Below are 24,055 nucleotides of genomic sequence, written 5' to 3'. Positions count from 1 at the left end.
AATATGAGTTTAAGAATGTAACAGCTGGCTGCACAATGTATCAGAGTATCCACCACCTCTCCGCAAGCAGTCAAAGTCAACATGTTGTGTTTATCTGAAAACTTAAATTTATTATATAGCAAAAGTAGCTCTGTTGTGCGATTTGCCATTGTCCAGAAGTCTGTAACACTGTTCTGAGAACATTTATTGAGCTGGTAACAAGTGTAGGATCATCCTGATCAGTATCTACTCACCACTGCAGCACCACTCTGAACTCTGCACAACCCCGAGAACGCAAACCTGGAACATCAGCCGTCTGAAATAATCATCTTTTCTCTCAGAGAATATTAGTACGCTTCAGTGACTAAGTCACTTTAAAGCATTAAACTCCTAGGAGTTAGTTAAACAGTTTTACTAACTCCGACAACTGTAAGGCCATCAGCCACACAAACTGGGGAAATGTCTGCTACAACAAAAAAACACAATGGTCCAAATCTAAAAGTACCATTTAACACAGGATGAATCTCCAAAGTCTAATAAAAAGCATTCAAAATGCTTCTTCAAATTAAAGATATGGTAAAACTCAACTACATGTGAGGATTGAATCAACATAAAGTGTTATAAAAATTGCATTGCATTTCAGGGGGCATAGAGTTAACAGTAGAAAATAAAGTATATAACAAAAACCATTAACGAAACACAGTCTCTCTGGTCCATGAGCATGTTCAGAATACTCTGAGGTTTTTGGAGGGAGCGGTACAAATGAATGCAGTGCCGAGCGTCGAGACCGGCAGTCCTGAATCCACCGTTCTCCATCCCTGAAACTCACTAAATCTGAAATCCCGGAGGAGAAACCAGCTGCTGTGGAGGGGGAACTGGAGTTAGAGTGGTGTGACGAAATAGTCTGCAGGCTTCTGGTAGCTGTGTGCTTGCTGGTTTTGTGTCTGCATCTGCTCCTGCTGCTGCTGGATGATCTGCCGGACTTCCTCCTCCAGCTCTGGCGGGATGATGAGCTGGTCGTCGGGGTCCGGCTGGGCGGGAGCGTTGAAGTAGCCCCCCTGCTTCCTGACAGGGGCGTCGCCCGCCTCCTCTATGAGATCCTGGTTCCTCCCTTGGCAGGCTACAGAGCCGTTAGCTCGAGCCCTGCGGCCCAGTGTCCCGGACCGAGCCTCTCCGCTGAGGCAGGGAGAGGAGGGAGGGACGGGGGAAGGAGACTGGGAGGAGAAAGGAGGGGGTGAAGGCTCATGGTGCGAGGCGACAGCAGGAGGGATGTTTGTGCTTGGCTGAATGTGAGTGTGTGTTTGTGCTGCTGGGCCGTCATGGCGGTGGAGACAGTGGATGTCGGCCTCCACCTCCACACGACTGCCGTTAGAGAAGACACCTGCGATGGGCTCCTCGTCTTCACTGTCGAGCCCGTTGTCAGACAGAGCTCCAGAGAACTGCCTCTGGAAGCTCCCTCCTCCACAGGCAGGTCTTCGCACGCCGGTGCGTCCCGGCAGGTGCAGGTGTGATGTCAGGGGCTCGGTCTGAGGCGGCGGCTCCTCTGACGATGCCGTGGATCCCACCTCGCTGCTCATTTCAGACGTGCTGAACTCACTGCTCAGTTCGCTCACCGTTCCTGAGGAGGCAGGTGGCAGTGGTATGCCACCATCACCGCTTGCTGAGTAATGGTGTGTGCTGGCGTGTGCACCCAGGCCGGGGCTGGGGGGCGGGGGCGGTGGCTCGCAAAAACAGCAGCAGTCTTCGGTGATGCTGAGCTGGACGACGACGGCGCTGAGGCTGTCGGAGCAGCCGTAGCTCTGAGCCAGAGTCACCAGCTTCTTAGCAGCAGCCAGAGCGTCCGGTACATTCCTGACCGCCTCCACCGCCTCGCTGGGAGACAACATGTCCCACAATCCTCGGCTGCCCAGGAGAAAGAACTCGTCCTGCGGGGTGAGCGTCACCGTGGAGACGTGGGGTTGAGGGGTCACAGACGGGCACAGGAAGGAGTAACCCATAATTCTGGTGGAGTCAGTTACCCCGCTGACTTTGTTATCCTGCAGAGCAGAGGAAGTACATTTTTTCCCACAACTCTTCACATAGTGCACACAAAGGCTGCACCTAATAGTAACAGTACTGACAATAATGACATTTGATAAACTAAATGATGAATCAATGAATCTGGCGATTGTCTGATTAATCACTTGGTCCAATATAGTGAAAACAGTAGTGAAAATAATCGTTAGTTGCAGCTATAATCTATCATATTATTAATGTATTTATTTAAAATAATTTTTAAATGAAGTGACACATTTCAGAGACTAAGGTAACATCTTCAGATAGACCTTTCTGTCCAACCAACTGTATTAAAACCCAAAGCTACTCAGTTTACAATGATATAAAACACAAAAGAGCCAGAAATCCTCACATCCAAGGACTGAAACCAGAGAATACTCAGCATTTTTGCTAAGTAAATGACTTAAAGAGCTTTATCTACTTACTGTGGATCAGAAAATCAAGTCATCATTTTAAAGCTACGACATATAAACCATGAGTGAACACAGCCTGTCTTTACCTCTGTGATGATGGCGTTATGTTGTCGAACCCTCTGGTACTCCGGCTCCTCTTTGACAGTGTGTGTGGTGGAGAGTTGCATAGCTTTGCCGTCTCGGCACAAAACAGCCTGGCACCTGCCCACGTTGGCGGCCTTCAGAGTGAAGCAGCCACCATGCTCGCCAGGAGCCACCGGGTCGTGTCTGATGTGGCATAAAGCTGCTGAGCCGCCCATCCTCTGGCCTGCTGTGCCCAGCTTCCTGTGGGAGATCAACACACGAACACAAGAGTGTAAGAGTGTGTACAGTCGCTGTCACTGTGGGAATATCCAGGTGTGATTGTGTGCCTTCTGTGTGTTGTTCAAGGAACCTTTTTAAACTTTACCTTTGCATGGTGAGGAAAGTGTTGGTCATGTAATCCTCCTGCCTCTGGCCCCTGTGGAGCTCCTCTGCTAGAACGTCTCCCATGGTGCACTGCAGCAGATAAGGCACCTCGACATTCCTGTCCCCGTCAAAAACTCCATACAGAGCTTCACGGATCCCACAGAAGCTGTCGAGGGCCAGAGCAGCCACACACAGCCTGAGAACGACAAACAAGATGATCCACAAGTTATTCATGTGTGATGAGAACGATTCTCCCAGGAAATCCAGCGGAGCATCGTCCCGGCCTTTATCTCTCCGTGCCTCTTTAATTCTCCAACTCTTCCCTTATAGGTCTGAACTGTTCAAAATGCAGCTGCAAAACTTCTGACCAGCACCAGCATTAAACCCCCCAGCTGCACTGTAGCAGCTTCCACTGCATTAAAAAATAAATAAATAAATGTACGATTCTGATAATTGCAGTCTGAACCCTCCAGGGTTCAGTTAGATAAAGAAATCTACTGTATAATGTGCAAAGATCAATACTAGGATATTTTATTGACGTAGTTTCAGAGACGTTGCAGGTCTGCTGACTGTATTTAGACCTGGTCTCTAAAAAAAAAAAAACAAACACACTTTCATGCTTTTACACTATGGCCTCAGGTGAGCTGAGTCAGTGCTTTTTACAAGAGCACCTTAAGAAGTCATCTGCATAAACCAGCTTTCTCATAACTTTGCTGTTTTTATGCTTCTATTGAACATTTTTATTTCATTACTTTTGTTATTGCATTGTATTTATTTTTGTGTATAATTTGAAAGCACGTTCTAAATGTGGTTTGGAAAAATGCAAAATAATCTAAATTAGGTTTATTCACTGATGTAATTGTGTTCTTACAGACTACAGAGATCAATAAAAGACATTAATTCCAAAGAAAAATCTGCTGGTGAGTAAAAATAGAAACAGAGGGAAAAGGACTGACTTGTTTTTGACTCCAGAGGCCTCAGTGTAGCCGTGACTCCACACTGCAGGGGCCCCATGGCTCTCGCTCACACATGGAGCAGAGGGAGATGGATCTACTCTGAAACATCGGATGTTACTTCAGAGAGGAGGAGGAAAGAGGCAAAAAAAAAAAAAAATTAGTTGGTTTTGTATTTTAAAGATTTTTGCTTTTGCTTTTGTTTATGTTGGAAGTTCATACTTGAGGAGCTCCAGACTTTTGTGGTCCAGGTTGAGGCGAGGATTTCCTGTGAGGTCCAGCTCCTGAAGCTTGAGAGGAAGCGTCTCTGGCAGAGTCACCTCAGTCAGCTCGTTGCAGCTCAGGTCAACACACTGAGGAAAGAGAGAGAGAGAGAGAGAGAGAGAGAGAGAGAGAGAGAGAGAGAGAGAGAGAGAGAGAGAGAGAGAGAGTGAGAGAGGGTCAGTCCCCTGCAGGGTTCTTAATCCAGTTCACTTTTACCCTCTAACTGGTGAACTCCATTTTGGATCCAGGTCCTCGTCAGCAAAATAGATTCCCAGATTCATTAAACTGAGATGATCAAATGTCCTGGTTACTTTCTATTAGCAAAGACCAATGTTGAAACCATGCAGGTAACAAAAACGGTTTTTAAAAAGCCTCGAAAGGGTTTTGTGCACCAGTACTGAATCATTCAATAGAAATCACAATGCATGAAAAACTCTATTATTTCACTACCCTTGTTGCACACATACACACACACTCATGCACTGGCAGGAGTATGAAACCGTCATTTAGGTTCAGACAAAGGCAGAGATTAGGGAGTTACCGGGAGATTACAAAGGATTTCCTCATCTGGCTCTACCCAATGAAGATGAACACAGAGACAGACAGATAAAGAGACAGAGGGATAAGGCTGATTTTCTTCCCTAATTTTCAGAATTAATTCCACACTAACTAGGGGAACAGCTGATACAGGTGTTTGTGGACGTTGTGTGGACGTATGCCTTGAGAAAGATCGAGCAATGAAGCAAGAAAAATATTAGTGCGCAGCCCCCACTCAGATGAATGAATGCCTCAAACACCTGTGTGTATCTGACCAACCTTGATCTCAGGCAGCTGGAGGACCTCGGGGAACGCGCTGATGCAGTTGGAGTGTGCTGAGAGTGTGTGCATGCGCTGACAGCTGAGGATGGTGGTGGGCACAGCCCTCAGTCTGTTGCCGCTCAGGTCCAGCTCCTCCAGCTGCTCCAGTCGTGCCAGTTTACTGCAGGAAGTGGAGGCACGGTTACATCAGAGCGCTGGCGCAGCAAATTTTTATTTTTGGGAACCACATTTATCAAACTCAACTCTCTTGTGACCCACAACTATTTGTGAAGGATGGCTGTGATTGGAGACTGGATGATATGGTAAAATGTACCATGTTTTTAGGATTAGAACAACTTGTAAAATCAAAGGAATGTGAGTTAAAGTAAGTTTGGGTGGACCTGCAAGCCTAAAATTAGGTGCACAAAGCCAGAAGCAGCCTTAGATCTCAACCTCAGTGTGTTTGTGAACTTAAACCTCTCAAACTAGACCTTAACAACTCTACTGAAACACTTCTGAGGTCGACTGTGTGTGTCTGTGTGAGTTTTCTATTTCTTAATTTGTCCTTAAGTACAACACAATTCTAGGAATACAACTGCCACTTAAAGAGAGATAGTATTCATATACAGTACTGCATTATACCTGGCAGTGAAGGTCTGCAGCTGGTTGTAGGCGAGGTGAAGCACCCTCAGACGACCGTGTCCCGTCAGGAGAGGGACACACTTGTCTGTCAAGCCGTTATTGGTCACATAGAGCTCCTCCAGGGCGCTGCAGCTGTCCTCTGATTGGCTGGCTGCAGGGAGGTTCTCTAGCTTGTTGGCCGACACATTTAGGTATCGCAAGCTGTGAAGACATCCCAACAGAGAACACAAACTTTGTATTGTTTGTACAATTACTTGACAAAAAAGAAGACATATCGATGGGAGGACAAATATAAAGACAGAAACAGATGAAAGAAAGATGTGACACAGACAGATGAAGAGATGCAGCAGAATGAAATACACATGGAAAAAACAATGTTTGTGTTGCTGTGTGCACCTCTGTGCTTTGATGAACAGGTTGTGTGGAAGCTCAGTCAGATAGTTGTGTTGGAGGTCAAGGACCTCTAGCTGTGATCTCTCCAGCCTCTCAGCCAGCCGACACACTTCGTTCCAGCCTGCAAGGAGCTTTCTCAAGCTCCCACTGGACAGCAGCCTACAACACAAACAGTACAGCAAGCTCAGTGTCTCTGTGTGTACTGTAAATCTGTGAGTGGGAGCAGACCTGTTTTACCCTGATGAGGACACAGAACAGTATACAAAACACACTCTGCTTTCATGATCTAATTTTCCACTGAGGTTCAATAAGTACACATTATGTTGAACTAACTCTACAATCATGGACAGCAGGAAGAAAGAGCTTCGTGTGGACTGAAGCTGAATATAAAGGCTGATGTCATTATGTATGTGTGTCCCCCTAAAAACCCAAATACATCATCAAACTGTCTTTGTGTTACATAAAAAGTAATGTGAAAAGTGAGTTCAGTGCAAGAGTTAACATGTTTAATTGCTCAGTGGTAGATGCTGCCTAAAGCTGTATACTGACTGAAAATAGCACTGCACTGGTGTGGGCGTGTTGCTACAGGTACCGGGGAGAAGATGGAACACAATCCAAGAGGTCCCGTTATAATAATAATAATAATAATAATAATAATAATAATAATAATAATAATAATAATAATAATAATAATAATAATAATAATAATATGACTGTGAGTTTAAAGACTCATCAGATGTTAAAACACTTCACAGTGGTTTATATTATTATGAGCCAAAAGAGAAGCTTCAGCTTAAAACACACATTTCATTGGCACAAATCTCAAATTTGAGAATCTGTGTGCCAGGTGTAAGGTGTTCTCCTTGATATAACCTTATATTCATTTGTGAAAAACCAGGTGTTGTGTGTGTGTTTGTGTGACGCTCACTGTATGGGCAGCTCAGTAACACAGTTGTGACTGATGTCCAACACCTCCAGCCTGACGCTCTCACACACCCAGTCAGGGACACACCCCAGCTTGTTCCTTTAAGAAAACAAATACAGTCAGCAACAAGCTCAAGAACAAGAACCTGTTAAACTCTTCTGCACTGTAAATAGGACAGTGAAGTGTTCGTAGTGAGTCTTCCTACCAGGACAAATCCAGAACAGTCAGATTCTCTGGCACAGGCTGCACCTCCAGCTGCTTCAGCTCTACAAACACAACATGCAGAACTCTTTATAGTCTCAGTGTCAGTGTGTATTTAGTGTCAAACACAATCTGTTTAACATCTCCACAACACATAATACGTGTCTGTACCGTTATGTGCAGCATGCAGGTTCTTGAGGGCGTGGCCACTGACTCTGAGGAGGGAGAGAGTGTTTCTGTCACAGCGAAGGAGCTCCAGCCTACAGAGAGACCTGACATCCAGCTCCTGTAGACCAGTATCTCTCAGGTCCAGCTGGACAATGTGGACCAGCTGCTCTGAGTCTCCCACTGTCACCTTTTGAAGCTGGTTTAATCTGTACAAGAGAGAGTATGAACAGGGAAGGAAACAGGGTAGTGAGAAAGGAAAACTGTCGGTGACTGATTAGAATTCATTGATTTCAGCTCCAGTTTAAACCCTCGCTGTTTTGGCTGCAAATTAAAAATTAATTAATAAAAAAAATTAATAAATTAAAAAAGGCTATATTTTACTTTAATTATTTGTTGTTAAGACTTTCAAATCCACAAGACAAAAAGACCAAGACGAGCAGCGATGAAGAATCTGGAGCACATTTTTCCTGCGGCATCTTGCTAAGTGTTAGATTTCAGCTGAGCTTTGTTCCAGCATTACTTCTAAAAATGTCAGAGTGTGTGAGGATGTTCTTACCTGAGATCTATGTGGTGAGCAGGCAGCCACTGCAGTCCAGCCATATCCAGGACAGAGAGCTGGTTCCCTGCCAAGCAGAGTCTCTCCATGCCTTTGAGCTTCTCCAGGACGGGGGGGACGCAGCTGAAACAGTTGAAGGATAAGCCGAGGTAGGTCAGGCCCTCCAGAGAGCCCAGCTCCACAGGCAGACAACTCAGGGAGTTACTGTCCAGGAGAAGAGTCTGCAGACTGGACACAAACAGACAGAGTTAAACCATAAATGACTGCTGCATGTGGTAATGTGGTATTGTATGAGACCTGTTACTCTCTGTCACCAGTTACTAGTCTTTCTTTCTAATGTCATCCTGAAGTTGCACGTTAAATTAAAGCACAAATGAACAAAACACTTATGACCACACAGCATTTGACCCCAGATACCCTATCATACAGGGACCTCGTCATCATGACTCCACACTCTGATCACCTGGACAGAACCTCTGCAAAGTCAGGACAGAAGTCTGGTGCTCAGCCAGTTGTTCATTTAATACAGAGAGGGATTAATCTGCTCTGATGGGACCACAATGACAACAACCCCTGTCTGATGTCTCTGTCAGCAAAGTACAGGTCACTGAGGACACATTTGGCTATCGGGCAAATACCTGCCAAATTATCATCATCATCATCATCATCATTTATAACGGCAGCCCTGAGGCTGTCACTTTCTTCCAGCCCACTTACTTGTGCATGGTTCCTACTTCTGCAGGCAGAGATGAGAGATGGTTTCCAGACAAGTTTAGCTCACTGAGCGAGGTGATGTCACACAAGGCCAGAGGAAACTCGGACAGAGAGTTATTTGACAGACTCAGGCTTCTCAGTTTACAAAACCTAGAGAGTGACAGTAAGAGAGACATTGAGAGGTAGGTAAGGAGGGAGGGAGGGAGGGACAGGAAGGCAAGGGCAGGAAAAAAGGGACATACATATTAATCGCAGTGCTACAATCAGACTTTGGACTTCTTCTGAACTGAGGCTCTAATAAAAATAAACACTGTGAAAACTTTTTTTAGTAGTTACATAACACCTGCCCCATAAACTGGGAAAATTACCAGGGTGGAAGCCTGCACATGGTCTCAAGGATACAGCAGCACACACATAAAGTACACAAACTATTTAAAGCTAAATGTTTACATGACTAAAAGCTTTCACCATAACAATGCAGCATGTGGTTCAGGTAGGAGTTTGTGTGTGTGTGTGTGTGCTCGCTCCTTGGCTTCCCAGGCCTAACCTAATCCAGTTCACAGAGGGGTCAGGGCAAAAGGCTAAACCAGACCCACGTCCTTCCGAGGGAAAGTCACAGGAACACCACGGGACAAACACATTCCTCAAAACACCAACTGGGAAGCGAGTGTGTGTGTGTGGAGGAACAATGGGATTATATATATACACGTTCTGTTTTCATTTCCATTGAGAAAATGTCAGGTTTTAAACATAATGTTCACTTGGCATAAAGTGACAGCAAAGACGCAAACTGAGGCAGCGTCACTGTGCAGTAAATTTTGGATGAGAAGCCTAAACTTAAAGAACAGAGATTACAACATGACAGTAACAGCTTCTTTTGAGCATTTTAGTTTAAAAAAATATACAGTTCGAGGTTCACATTAATGCTTCTCTTCTTGTAAGCAACTCGGCCACCATGTCTGTGTATATATATTATATACACATGTCAAATAGTCAGGTCATTACCACTTTAACTGACAACGCGTGACAATACGTTGGATCATTAAACAGGAGTTACAGCTCTCTAACAGAGTCTGAGTGTGTATAAATATCTTGTGCTGGTAAATTAGTTTTTGCACAAGACAAGAGAAAGAAAGCTGTATTTTGGCTCGAGGACATTATTACTCAGGCAGGTGTTAACACACACTGTGAGATGACGCCACAAGCATGACTGATTCTCATTGGTTTATTATGTTAATACTACACATGAGTTTTATTTTAAGTCCAAACATAACAGATCAGCAGATCTCAGCCTTGTATGACAGAGCACAATGTTCCATTCTTCTATTAGTCAGTCCAAAACAGGGTTTCTGCAGAGCTCAGGACCTTTTAATACCACTTAGAATGCAATTTAATATTGGTTTCATGATCATACTTTAAAAGAACAGCCATACATGTGTCTGGTGACATAAGTAGTGTGGTTTTTCTCTGGCTCCTCCAACAAAACTGTGCATCACAGCCAACCTCTCGTCAGAAGACGAACAGACACAATCCAGTTACTGTCGCTACGTCGTGTGATAAACTCAACATACAATGACAAACAATGGCTGTGACATTAAAACTGAGTGATCACAGAGTGGGTTAGTGCTGACAGTGCTGACTGCCAAAAGCTCTGTTTTCCCCACACACTAAAAACATGCGTGAGCATTTCCAGATTTAGCCACTCTGTCTACTCTGTAGACACTGTTTTTGTTGTTTTCTTTTTTTGGGGAGGTTGAAAATGCCAACTTAGTGTGGACAGAAAGGCAAAGATGAGAGACACATGAGATTTTAACTTTCAGTTTTAGCTCTGTGTGGATGTGGTTTTACAATGTAAAATGACTTCTCTTCATAAGATCGTGACATCAGCGACCAATCTGACAATCTGACCTGGAAAACAAGGAAAAGCCCTCTGCCCCAGAGGTCAGGTGGCTGATGTCAAATCTCTAAACATGACTGCAGCTTGTTTTTAATCATCCAAACCACAGAGCCACCCACACACACGTCATCTGTAATTTGATCTAAGCTGCTTCCTCTATAGACCATATGGTAGCTCCCCAAGACAGAAAGAACCACCGAGGGACATTCCACATCCAGAAGAGACAAAAAAAACAGAAAGAGGAAAATACTGCTTTCATCTGCTGGCTCCTCCTCTTGCTGTGCTTCAAAAAACACACAGGGTGGTAACACGCAGTCTGAGTGTGTTGTGTGCTGATGATAGAAACTCACCTGGTGAGCGCTGGAACACCTTTGTCTGGGGACATGAAGTTGTTTTTGAGATTGAGGTGGGTGAGGTCCTGGCTGTAAAACAGCTGAGAAGGCAGCTCCTCCAGGCTGCAGCAGGACAGGTCGACCGAGTTCACCCTCTGGGACACAATCTGACACAGTGAAGGGTGGGAAGGACAACGCGATGAGCAACAATAACGAGCTCACAAGAGGCAGATGTGTAAAACACTGCCGTCATCATCATCATGATACATCAACCCTGAATTTATGTGTCAATAAAAATGTAAAAGTTGAAGCAAGAGTGTTACTGTGGTCAAAAATACATACATAGTATAAATCTTAATTTACCTTTGAGGCCGTCCTGTGCCACCGCAGATACTCTGAGTAGGAGTCGTAGCTGACGTAGTAGGTCTGACTCTGAGGACCAGCTGAGCTGAAAGCCAGACAGTGGCTGTGTCTCCTCACCTCCTCCACCTGCAGCACAGAACACGTTTCAGTTTCCTCCATGATTTCCTTAAACAAGTATTTGTTTGTCGGGTCAGCGTAATGACTGAAGGTTCAAAAAGAACCACTTTTTAATCTCTGACCCTTCTCTTTTACCAGAGGTACACAACCATGAGCTGATCACTGTAGATCCCAAGGATCCAGAAATTTGTGTTTTTCTGTTTTGGACATGGATTAAATAGCATTATTCCTATTTCTTCTGGCTAAAGAAACACTTTTATTTCTAACACACACAGAGGTGCAGAGAAGTATGAACTGTAATAGTCCAACTAAAATGAAAACAAGTTACACAACTCTACTCAAATAAACCATGCTTTTTTAAATGAGACTTTTTCTGCTTTCTTGCCTTCATCAGGGTGGTGTCTGTTTCTGGTCTCAGTTGATCAGTTATGGAACACCATAGAGTTATGCTATGTGTTTTAATGTTGTATAAAGATTCATTCAAATACGAGCACACATCACTTCTCCAACTCTTCATGTTTTGAAGAGTTTGTCTTACAGTTACCTATGATCTGGATGTAAAGAAAACAGAAAAGTCTCAAATTTAGGGTCAACATTGTTGTTATATTGTCTTTAGGGACCAAAAGCAGACTTAAAACAGTAACTTCAGCTAACACAGGGTTTTATTCTCATTTTTCTACTTTTCATTTTTTATGTCCGGTTTCTGCAGGTCTGCATTTACCTCTTTTAACCTCAAAAAAGAACTAAATGTCATTTTTTCACTGGTACCAAAACTTTCGCACACAACTGTATATAATACAGTAGTATAACAAACTGAGCCATCTCTCAGCACCACATCTAAATGAAGACCTGTAGTTAGTTGGGAATTGTGTGGCAGCACAACGTGATGCAGCAGGAGCACACACAGCTGAAGGAGGAGGTGAATGACCTCGGAGTTTCATAACAAAAATGTTTTGTAGCACTGGTCTAAACCACAGACAGGAAGTCTGCCCCTTTACAGCTGATAAACAGGTACTCATTCAGAACACTTGCTTCGCACGTTAAAGACATGAAACCACTTTTTAAAGTACCTTTCCTCCGATGAGTGGGAGGATGTGCATCTTGCCAGTGTGGGCGTGTTTCACAGATGAGACAATAAGGCAGGTTCCACTGAGCGTGACCTGACGCTTCGACCAGCGGTTCACTGGCAGCGCCAGCTTCCCTTTCCGAACATTGAACACCCCTGAAAGCTGCACGCGCTCAGAACCGCCCGCACTGCGAGGCTTACCTGGAGAGAGAAACACACAAGATCACGGATAATCATGAGGGTGGTGGTTATTATACAGAGACCTTTCATAATGGCTTTCTGCACAACAGAGAGTTTTATTTTTAGCTCTGTGGGATTTTGTGAATCAACTCTCTCAGCTCATACTGGGTTTCTCTTTCAGAAAGTGAGAGCAACAGAGAGCTGTGTGGTTATATAAGTGAACTGAAGCTAATAGCCTGTGGGCTGAGAGAGAGAGAGCAGTCACTCAGGCATGATTTGTTACATTAACCCCTCGCTGGCACCAAAAGCAGCCTCAGTTCAGTTACAGACACAAGGCAGTGGGGGTGGGGGGGTGGGGGGCTGATGGCGTTTCTGGTCACTGCCCTGCACTGCCCCATGCGCTTAAAACCAACTCATAAACTCTGCAAAATATACACACACTACATTTTCTTATAAAACTGTGTCTTCTGGTCTGCTCTACCGATCACATCATCACACCAGAGAACAGGAGAAAAGGAGACACATGAAGAGTCTGAGCCACGGAAAGGCCTGAAATCAGATTAGCTTGTTATGCAATGTCTTCTAACACTAGCACCTAGATCCTCCCTCCTGCCTCCTCCAGTCACTTACACAAAACATCACTTAGGTTTCACCAGAACTAACCAGCTCTTGTGTATGGCAGCGTAGTGAACCTCTTTCCCTCTCTGGGAAAACCTGCCAGACATTTTTTTAACAAATTACATTTTTAAGGGCAAAATTTGATGCACCAGACTCAAGTTCTTAATTCAACCATGATCAACATGTGGCACTTAGAAATGTTTCCTTCAACAAAGTCCTTGCCAACACGGCAGCACACTTACGTCACAATTACCAACAGATTAAACACACAAAAGCCAGGAAAAGGCAAAAAATGTAAGAGCAGGTCACTAAATAATTACAGCTACAGTACCTGTTCATTTGGGTCCATAAATGTCCACAAATCATTCAATTAATCATTATTTTCCTTACCAAATAATCTGCAGATTACTTTTAGAATTGATTGATCAATCAGCTTTCTATAACATGTCACAAAATGGTGAAATATGAGCTTAACAGTTTCCCACACCCCAAGGTCACATTTCTCAGTTGCTGCTTTAAACTGACGAAAAGCACACAACCCAAAACACATTTCAGTTTACCATTATACATGACAAAGATAAGCAGCAAAACCTAAAATTTGAAAAGCTAAAAACAGGCAATGACTGAAACAATTAATCCATTATTAAAACAGTTGACCTGTTTTCTGTCAGTCAACTAAGCATTTCAGCTCGAGTTGTGTTTAAATCCATTTTGGGTGAGTGCCGTGCATAATTTCAGGGCTTTTTGCGGTTCATTCCAAGATGAAGGATCTGCCCACATGAAAGCTCCTTTTCTGAGCTCTGTACAGACCCTGAGTACCAACAGGAACAGCAAGTCCTGACAGTGCAGACAACAATGATGCAAGTAACTGTAAGTAAAGATACGATGGAAGAAACCAAAAGTGCTCAGAACCCAGTGGCTTGATGTTTTAGAGTAAAAAAAACCTCCACAAAGATGGTCTGTACGTTGTGTGAATATTGGTCATTTCATACAATATTAACATGTTACTAAAAAAAACATCATGTGGCTTCTTCTACCATTATGATTTGATAAATGTGATGTAAATAAATACAATAAATATAAATGTGATGTAAATAATAAATGATGTGCAATACCATTTGTGAAATATACCTCTGTTATTACCATGTGCAATATCTTTTTACGATCACCATCGTAAAAAAAAGGGGGTGGGTGCACAAGCGTTCCAATGTACATGTACTGCAATGTATCTGTTCGAAATTCACCATATAACTCATGGAGCAGATCAATCTCATTCTTTCAAACACAACCCCTTTTAAAATAAACAATCACGTGGAATGCGTATTGTGTGAGTCCACCCTTCCCTGGGCGGCGGAGGCGAGATGTATCGTGCTAATATGTAAACGCATACATGCCCTTTCCTTCCGTCCATTTCTCCGACTGTGGAATATCCTGTCTCTCAGCAAGCAGCCAATAGCAGTTTCCTGCTCAAGCTACAACAAAACTTTTGGTTGCATCTTGTCCTTGACACGCCCAATGTCTGTCCCTAAGGGCACCAAGCATCTGACTAGAGCTGAAACAATTAATCGATTAATTGATTCGTCAATTGAGAGAATATCAATCAGCAATTATTTTAATCATCCTTATTTAATCCTTTCAGTCATTTTTCAAACAAAAATGTCAAAATTTTGCTTGTTCCTGATCCTCAAGAGGAGGATTTTTAGTTTTACTCTGTTTTATTTCATTGTAAACTGAGAATCATTTGATTATGGACAAAGGCTCGAACAAGACACTTGTAAATGTTGGGAATCTTGGACTGTAGGACACTGTTTTTGCCATTTTCTGTCATTTTATAAATCAAACATCTAGAGGTGATATAATTAGTTGATCAATCATCAGTCATTTGACAGAAATCACCTGATAATCTTAGAAATTGTTTAAGCCATTTTCAAAGCACAAATGCCAAACATTTGTTGACTCTACCTTCTTAAATGTAAAGGTTTAATGCTTTTCTTTGTGACACATGATAGTAAACTGAATATCCTGGACATTATAACTGCCATTTTTCATTATTTTCCGATATATTACACAGTACAAATAAGCCCTACATCTAATTTTAGGTAGCTTAGGCCGCATATATCAGACAAGTTTGTTGGATACGTAGTATTTAACCTTGTAAAGTAAAGCAGTGACCTCGGGATGCTGCAGTTCCAGGATGAAGAGGCGTCTGCTGCTGCGACTGTCTCTGACAGATCCGAAACACTGAGGAGGTGAAATCTGAGTTCTACTAAGGTCGCCTTTCTCTTTCTGTCAGCACTGTGTGTGTGTGTGAGTGTGTGTGTGTGTGTGTGTGTGTGAGTGTGTGTGTGTTTGAAACAGAGAGAATACCTGGCAATGTGCATTTTACCGGTGGGAATTTTGCTTAGTCAAAATCCTTTGGCTCGACTCTGAACTTCAACATTAACAAACAACACGTACTGTGAGGAAAAGAAAGTGTGGCGCAAAAATACTCTTTTGTCAATTAACGGATAGTTTTACTTCTTCTTTCTTTCAAAATGACACAGTCTGAGACAAAATAAATCGCTTGACATGGGGTGGAGAGTTAACTTTGCTAACCTTTTAAGGGGTTATAAACCAAAAAGGCAGAGATCAATGTTTTACAGTGGATGACTTGTGATAAATTACTCCAATTTAACTTGGGATTTCTTATTCTGAGAACATCATGAACGTTGTTGTCACGTCATATCACCACACCAGTTCTCCTCTGTGATTGTTCCTGTCATGCCAGTAGCACTTCCACTTTCCCGTCATACGTACCAGCCTGTCACTGCTTGTTTCATGGTTGTGTGTTTGTCTGCAGTAGGTGGCAGGGCCCCTGCTTTCAGCAGCATAGCTCTACGTCATGCTTTGTTTCTCTGTCATGTTACTGTGGGAGCCTAGGGCAGGGGGTGTAGGGGGAGGTGGGGGAATTTGCCCAGCTCCCTGTGTAACATGTTCAGGGTAGAGGAAAACTTGTTTTGAATTATGTCTTGAGTAAAGAGCTTCGACAAATAGTTGACTAATTGATTAGTCAATTGAAAGGAAAATAATAAACAACAGTTCTAAGAACTGATGAATGATTTTCGAGTCTCCAGTTCCATCTTCTTAAATGTAAATACTGCTGGTTTACTTATTCTTCTGCAATTGCTAAGTAAATATCTTTCCATTTTTGAATTTCGGTCTGACAAGTCAGGACGTCACTTGTGGCTTCAGGAAACTACAAGGCTTGATTTTACTGAACAAACAATTAACTGACTAATCAAGAAAATAATCAACAGATTAATCAGCAATGGAAATAATTATCAGTTAAAGCCATGAGTATATATCTAGGTTAATGGTATAAGTAGTACTAGTATGTCTTATGGCGTATTTCTCAGTAAAAAGGAAGAAGAGGAAAAAAGTTTTCTTAAATGTTCAAAAAAATGTTTAAATAAGACAGAGAATGGGAATTAAATGAACTTGAAGTGTTCATTTTAGTAAATTATTATAATTTTCCTGCTCCATCACCACAACATTGGTTCCTGACTCTTTATCCCCATGGTCTTTGCTGAGGGTGTAAAAATAAGGTCAAAAACAATATCCAGTTGTGCTAATCCCATAAGGGATCATGGCTGTTTTTACATCCTCTTACCGTGCTTGTCAGCAGCACAACAGGATCATTATCAATAACAACATAAATAACAACAGCAGCAGAACAAGAAGAGAAACCGAATCCATAATGCCTCATGATTCTGGTCTCTGGTGTGCCAAAAGATCAGACCTGTTACCTCCAGATGTGTCTCCCTACAGGACTGCACACAGAGAGGGGTTGGAGTGGTTTACAGGCAAAACACTAGGTATTGTCCCCGCAGAACAATTGAATACACTTGTTTAACACTCTGACTGACCTAGCACAATGAGCACTCACGGTACACTGCGAATGGATGAACAATGAATGAGCAGAGACAAGCCGAGCACAACGAAAATGGCATGGTGTAATTAGCAGCTAGTGGCTGTATAACAGCTTTATCTCAGAACATTTAAACAGGAACTATAATTAACCTTCCCAAGATAATGTCCTGATTTGGACAAATACACTTAAAGCATACCTGTCCTGCGGATCTTCTTCTGTTCTCACTAAGAATTAAAGATGTTCTGAATTCAGATTTTTCTACAACTTAGACAAAGTACTCACCGAAGTAGAAACGAATCAGGCAGCCAATTTCTGGATTCATTCCCTCCTCCTGCACTCTCCAGGCATCTTCAAACCCAAGATGAGTGAGGTATTCATTTAATATCTGCAGAGGTCTCTCATCATCTCCCAGCCGTCGCACAGCTCCACCATGCAGCTGGACAAAGAGGGCCGGGGTCGGATTAGTATTGATGGGCTCCAGCCATTCCCTGCTGCCCCCGGGGATCTCCAGGTCAGGCTGGACAGATGCTTGGCTGGTCAGGGGCCGAGTCTGAGAGCTGCTGGAGCATTTAGAGGGTGGTTTGATTAATTTGGGGGTATCTGAGTTATCCCCAGCTCCAGCTTCACTGTCATGATCTAGTTTTGTCACTTGGTTGGAAGCATTACAGGGGTCTGTGGTGGTGGACAGATCTCCGTGCTGATCTGCAGCAGAGTCACCGGTAGAGTGAGTTGGAGAAGAGGTGAGATCTACTTCATCTGAGGAGCTCTCAAATGGGTCAGGTCCCTCTGGGGCACTGTCACAGTTAGGGCTCAACACTGAGGAGTCTGTACCCAAACCCAGACCATCACTGAGGGAGTCCTGGTGCTCTGTGCTTCTGGGTCCACCTGGGCTGAAGTCCTCACAGGTGCTGCCCTCCATATCTGAACCTGAGTAGACTCCATAACAGTCTGCCGCACTCAGGCTCAAATCCATCCCAATGTCATTCAGGTAGACCTCAGATGAAGAGTTACTAGCAGTTTTATCATCCAGCAAGTTAGAAGACAGTTTAGCATCAGGATAATATTGTTTGGTGTGTTCATTCTCCTCTTCTTTGGGGTTTTTGACATCGACACTGTCACTAAGACTTTTAATATCATCAGTCTGTCCATTACTATCTTTACAATTATCATTTAAGTCAATTAAAGCAGTAGTTTTGCAATTAATTCTTAACACAGCTCCAGCTTTGCTCCCTTCCAGCTTACAAGCTACCTCTTTAGCGGTGGTATCCACTGTGCACAGCACCGGGCGTGGATAGGAGGGCGTGAGCCAGTCGTGGACGTGAATGCAGCCCCGCCGAAGGTCCGATCTCACCCATGTTTTATCGGAGGCCTGAAGCTGCTTTGACTGCTTCTGCCGAAGAAAAGTCTTCCTATCCAGGCTGAGGGTGCTCAGCGGCGAGGCGGAAGGTGCGGGACTGGCCGCCTCCGCAGAGTACACCCCGGGCGAGCTGCTGGTCGGCGGAGCACCCAGCGACAGATTCCTCTTGTGCCTCTGCCGTCTCCTGCTGAGCAAAGAGTTGACAGAAGTGCTGCTGTTGACCGATGTCAGACTGTAAATGCTGGCTGTTTTCACGGCGGGCATGTTTATATTTTTGCCCCCACCGCCGATAGCGTTGGCAACTTGGTTTTGATAGATCCCGTTCCTTATAGCAATTTGGAGAAGGGAGGTGGCTGCAAGTCCCTTCCCGAAGAGTTTCGCCTCTGCGCCCCCTCCGTCATCCTCCCCGATAGAGGGTCTCTTTCCAGCAGACAGTGGTGTTAATCCACTTGGCTTAACGGAGTTACTGTCACTGCCCGAATCAACTATCCCCTGTGGTGTTGATGGAGCTGAAACCGCTCCAGATTCGTTTTCCTTTGCACTGTCCATCCCGTTAGCTAGCGGCGGCGTCAGTTAGTTAGCAACAGCCCGCAGGTGAACGCTAGCCCGAGTTAGCTCAGAGCCGTTAGCTCGTTGTAGTTACTGGCTAGTTTATCCTGGCGGCTCCACGTTAGCTTAGCATGCTAAGGTGCTGCGCAGTTCGTCCGAAGAGTTACTCAGCTACATCATCCCGTCCGGTAAAACGCCCGTTAGCTCTCCTACCGGAGCTAACCGGCTGCTTGACTTGAGAAAACGCTTTTCTAGTTGGTCGCCATGGAAGCTAACGCGTGAGGGCGCGACCGCTACTGTACAAACCGAAGAGATTGACGGTCAGCCGTACACGGTGGACAGGGCGGGGTCTCATTGGATATGAATTATGAGACGTTCGCGTGCCACCACAGTGCTCGGAATTATGTACACTGTGTCCATTAATGCGACGCGTTCACACTATGGCCCGAATACTTCCAGAACTTATTCTCTAATGTTGAACATGTTAACATGTCTTTATTCGGCGTGTTTTGGCATGTCTTTTAAGTGTAGTGTGATCTGGTGGATAGTGTTGTTAGCTTTGATATTCGGATAAATATGACAAAAAGAAGCAGAAACACTGACCCTTTATTTCCTTACAAACCACACTGAGGCTGTGAATGCAACATAAACTGCAGTTACATTACTTTACCAAGCTCAACAGTCCCATTTTAAGAAGATTAAATTCAACAAAAAATATGTTTGTCACTCACTTGATGACCTGATGCCACATTCTCCTATATGTCAATAAAACGTCTACAGTTTCCGTGGGGTTTTGTATTTGTTGTCTATCAGTGAGCACAGAAGAGATTTAACTCGTCTTTTGGTGCCACCTAATGGGATAAACACCGTATCACCGAAGCGACCAGTGACTCCCGAAGTGAGATTTAAGATTATTTTTTATTTTATTCTCTATAATTCAGAGCGGAAAGAAGTATTCAGATCCTTCACTTAAGTAAGCAGAGCAACAATTTAAAAATAACCAGCTGCAAGTAAAAGTCCAGTGAAAATAAGTAAGTAAAAGTAATAGCAGCAAAATTCAAGTACCAAAAGTGAAAGTGTTCATTGTCAGTGTTACATTATATGTTAATTATCTGTCATTGCTGATGTATAACTGTGTCGGTGAAACTAACTTGAGCAACTCATTTAGGTAGTTCAATTTATAGCATTACATTTTATCAAATGGTTATATAGTTTGCACATGAAATCTTAAAAAGTAAATAAACTTGTGCTGTGAATGTTTTTGTGAGTGATTAATGACTTTTGTTGTGGACTATGATGATCTGAAGATTTGATTGTGAAAGATGACACTATTTTTTATTTTTATTTTTTTATTTTTTATTTATTTTTTGACTTTTTTGGGAAATGTATACATTTGTATTGCAGGCTAGGTATATGACCCTGATAAAAAAAAAATCCTACTGAAATGTAGTGGAGTATAAGTATAAAGTAGCAGAAAATGGAAATACTCAGCTACAGTTACCTCAAATTTGAACTTAAGCACGGTAGATGAGTAAGAATGATTAGTTAGCAAAATAATGTAATAAATCATACACAGGATTCAATTTAATTACTATTGCCCTCATATAAAAAGCATGAATTTGTGTCCTTCACATTAAACAGTTTAAAGACTCTGCAGCACAGATCAATTAGAACTGCAACTCCAGCTTAATCAGCTGCTGTATGTGCAGAGTAGTGCTTCTGACAGAGAGGTGTCTGTATGTTATATCTGTCTTAGTCTTTATCACTTTCACATGTGCACAAACAGGGTGGACTGCTGTCACACTGCAGTCCAACAGAGGGCAAAGTGCAAGCTGTAACAGTATCATGCTCTCTCTCTCTTTTGCTTCCTCCCTCCCCCCTGTCAAGTCTCCACCTCATTTTCTATACCAGTCACACACAGACTTTCACTCATCTGGCTTCATAGTGCTGCGATTTTGACTTCACTTCTTATTTACTGCATCAACAGACAAGGTAAGAACTCTTCTATTGTATCTGAAGCTCTCTAAGTTCCCTCCTTGCGACTTCCAGTGAAGTTTGAATGAATGACAATCTGCTCCCCCCACAGCTTCCCTGCCTTTTCAGCGAGGCTAATCCAAACTGCACTAATTAGACATGAAGTGCCTTTTTCCTTGAACCTTGAACTTTTTTGGTCACTGGTGCTGGTCCACATTTCAGTGCCAACCACCACTTTGAGTAAATAAAGGAACATGTGACAGAAGAGAAATCTTGGTAGGGGGGATTACCAGTGAAAAACGTCTCCCTGCAGATGCACTGGGTGGAGGGGGGGGGGGGGGGGGGGGGGGGGGGGTTGCTGGGGGATTAGCCTCCTGACACATTAAGACACTGAACCCCAGCAGACATGTTTCCACTGGGATTCAGTCCGTGTTAAGAGGTCATTTAATCCTGTGCCAAGTCTACTTTTCTTGGGAAAGAAACAAGTGACAAGTGGGGGTGTGATAATTACTCTTATCACCAATGCAAATGAGCTTCCTGCGAAATTCTCTTGAATGATATGACATGATTTTGATACTAACAAGAGGAACGACTAACTGATTGAGACCTCTGTGAAAAAAAAGGAAGAGAATGAAATTACCTCACCCTGCTGGCTTGTTTAATTCAATATCTTTATGGTAAAATAAGACTGTGTAATTCAATAAGGAGTCTCAGTGAGGATCAGATGGGCTAAAGGAGTCTCAGTTTACTGCGGTAATGAAAAGCACTCAGAGAGAGAATTTAAAAAAACAGTAAGAAGGGGCTCTAAGTGGAGATGACAGGATAGGAGGCTCGAGGATGGCAAGCAGAACAATAGTTGGTCACAGTGAGGTGTTGCTGTCAATTTCATTTCTGTTTTTTTGCACAAACACTTTCAATTTCAAATGATGTTGTCTGTTGAATTAACCACCAAACGATGGCTCTATTCCTGCTGCATTTAAGATGCCAGAGGATATTTTTCCGCTGCCAGCTTGTGCCTTAATGAGAGAAAGGAAAGAAACAAAGATGGCTAATCCAATTCAGAATGCCTTCTTTTAAAATGGGAAATAGAGACTATAATTAGATGTGGCTAGTTCAAGCTCAAGGACTTTGCTAAGGAGCTCTCCCTATAGCAATGTGTGTGTACATGCATGTGTGTGTATGCATGTGTGTGGTTAAGTCACACACTTCTGTTTGTTTTGGTTCCTCAGGCGGAGCACTGACAAATTTAGATTGCAGTCGTCTAAAACTGCTGAAGAAACAGACCAGAAATACATAATGGGAGAGTAGTCACTTATTAAGATTGTTTGCCCAACCCCGTCAACTGTTTCAGCCAGGACACAACACATACACCCAAATGCAGAGCCACAGGAGGAGCACGTTTGTAAAAAAAAAAAAAAAAGAACATTTTTCACACATGTACCAACACAAGCCCCAGATGTGTGCCATGTGAGCCACTATATAGGAAGTAGTCACTTATACTTCAAGGCACAAATTTGCACCAGTTCAGGCTCAGCTGATTATACTGAACTGCACTGAGGTGCCTGGGTGGGACAGGGGCACTGCAGGTTCCTGGGTTCAGTCCTCAGCTGCATCATTTCTGGCTTGCCTCCATTGAACTCAGGTGGGAAGCTGATTTCAATCAAATAGCAGCGAGTCCCACCGATTGGTCTTTTTCTACAGTTGGTTTTGTTTGTTTGTTTGTTTGTTTGTTTGTTTGTTTGTTTGTTTGTTTGTTTGTTTGTTTGTTTGTTTGTTTGTTTGGTTGGTTGGTTGGTTGAGTTTTTTTTTTAATTCACAAATGATATAATTAAAAAAAAGAAAAATAAAAAAGTAGCAAAGTGAGGACTTGACTACACAGACTGCTCCAGAATAGAACATTTTGATTGGTTTGAGTGACACTTTGAACCTTTAGGTTAATTTTTGACTGTGATTTTTGATGTTTCACACTGATTTGTTGTCTCCTCTTTGGAAATGGGATCAATAACTGTTGACCCAGCCCTGAGGATCCTGGTACAATAATTGAAATTTGGACTTTTGGCCAATCTGACATTTCATCACTCTTTAGAGATCACACACAGAACCATGCATTAATGTATCAATGGGCCACATTCCCAACACAGTCTGCTCGTGTTGGGAATAATAATATGATTGATCAGAGGATCACAAATTAAACAGAAAGTTGTGTCAGGACAAAGCCTGAATAGCGCTTCCATTCGTGCTGCAGTGGTTCCCAGTAGGTTATTCCTGTGTGTAGCAGTGGTGAAAATGGTTGTATCACTGTTTACTCTGCTGTGGTCACATGGTCAGGGTGAAGGCAAGGTTAACCACCACTCTTTGTGTACTTTCCTCCGCTCCACTGTCTGTAGATCTCGCTCTCATTGACATGCACCAACATGCATGTAATTGCCCTGGTCCATATGCTAAAGTAGAGCCCAGATACCACAGAATTATCCACTCCATGGTTTACAGAAGAATGTGGGAGGAAGTCACATACTTCAGGATCTCAGATTGGATTCTGAGAAAAAAAAAAAAAATCAGAGACAGGCTGCTCATTTTTAAATTTACAAAAGCTTAGGAATTACAGCCTGTGTGAAAACAAAAGGAACATTTGCAGACACATTTCATGGCCTTTGAATTATAAGGTCAAAATAATGCCCTGCGCTACTAGTGCTCAAGTAATAGGAACATCTTTTGGGTTGCCAGGTTGTGGAAAATCTTCCTCCACCCTGCAGCTCTTTTCCAGAATAAGTGTTCAGACAAGTGTTGCACTGGGGGATCTTCAACAGCCTGGCAACCAAAAAGCTGTTCTTTTTAATGGCTTACAACAGATCTATAAAACATTCAACAGCTTATAAACCTTCCATAACTGGTGCCCAATCAGAAAGTGATACAGTTGAGACATTTAATTTTTCGAAATATAAGCCTTATAAAGGCATGTGAATGACAAATGTTTGAAAAAGCTGGATAGAACCATGATTTTCTGTATTGTCAGACTCTGTGTTTCAGTTCAGTGGTTTTGAGTTGGTGAGTAATAAGGTTGTGATCTGGTGTTTAGGCAGCGTCGTCGTTCCCTGACTCATCGTGATCTCTCCTCCGGTCACAAGCTCAGTGATGAATTCATTTGGTTCAGTTCCATATTTTTTTGGCCTTCGCCCCACTTTGT

At 43.1% G+C, this 24,055-nt stretch overlaps 2 protein-coding genes across 2 annotated transcripts in view; one reads left to right on the top strand and one right to left on the bottom strand.

Moving 5' to 3' along the window:
* Positions 1–166: 166 nt before the first annotated feature.
* Positions 167–19,218, bottom strand: LOC121183230 (PH domain leucine-rich repeat protein phosphatase 1-like). Its single transcript, XM_041040203.1, has 17 exons — positions 17,274–19,218; positions 12,288–12,484; positions 11,101–11,226; positions 10,756–10,904; positions 8,512–8,658; positions 7,795–8,022; positions 7,242–7,444; positions 7,075–7,135; positions 6,873–6,968; positions 5,948–6,103; positions 5,552–5,752; positions 4,928–5,090; positions 4,070–4,200; positions 3,851–3,967; positions 2,896–3,090; positions 2,534–2,771; positions 167–2,015 (listed from the first exon to the last, which is right to left on the bottom strand). The coding sequence occupies exons 1-17, from the start codon at positions 18,895–18,897 to the stop codon at positions 861–863; spliced, it is 5,187 nt and encodes a 1,728-aa protein (XP_040896137.1). The 5' UTR covers positions 18,898–19,218; the 3' UTR covers positions 167–860.
* A 1,562-nt stretch (positions 19,219–20,780) lies between these two features.
* The window catches only part of si:ch211-191a24.3 (tensin-3), a 41,430-nt gene continuing 38,155 nt past the window's right edge, over positions 20,781–24,055 (top strand). The window contains exon 1 of the mRNA XM_041040294.1: positions 20,781–20,889. The gene's annotated coding sequence lies outside the window, so the exon portion shown is untranslated. The remainder of the gene's footprint in view (positions 20,890–24,055) is intronic.

Source organism: Toxotes jaculatrix, chromosome 6 (assembly GCF_017976425.1).
Source record: "Toxotes jaculatrix isolate fToxJac2 chromosome 6, fToxJac2.pri, whole genome shotgun sequence".
Classification (NCBI taxonomy): Eukaryota; Metazoa; Chordata; class Actinopteri; family Toxotidae; genus Toxotes; species Toxotes jaculatrix.
Note: the sequence above shows the minus strand (reverse complement) of the source record. Positions and strands in the feature narration are given on the sequence as shown.

Bases quoted from the DNA above. Each gene is read 5' to 3' on its own strand.
- LOC121183230 (XM_041040203.1), bottom strand. From the start codon at position 18,897: ATGGACAGTGCAAAGGAAAACGAATCTGGAGCGGTTTCAGCTCCATCA. The intron at 5,091-5,551 runs GTATAATGCAGT...CACTTCCTGCAG, and splicing joins CTGCAGACCTTCACTGCCAG to TAAACTGGCACGACTGGAGC. The intron at 3,091-3,850 runs GTCAGTCCTTTT...TGTCGTTCTCAG, and splicing joins GCCTCTGGAGTCAAAAACAA to GCTGTGTGTGGCTGCTCTGG.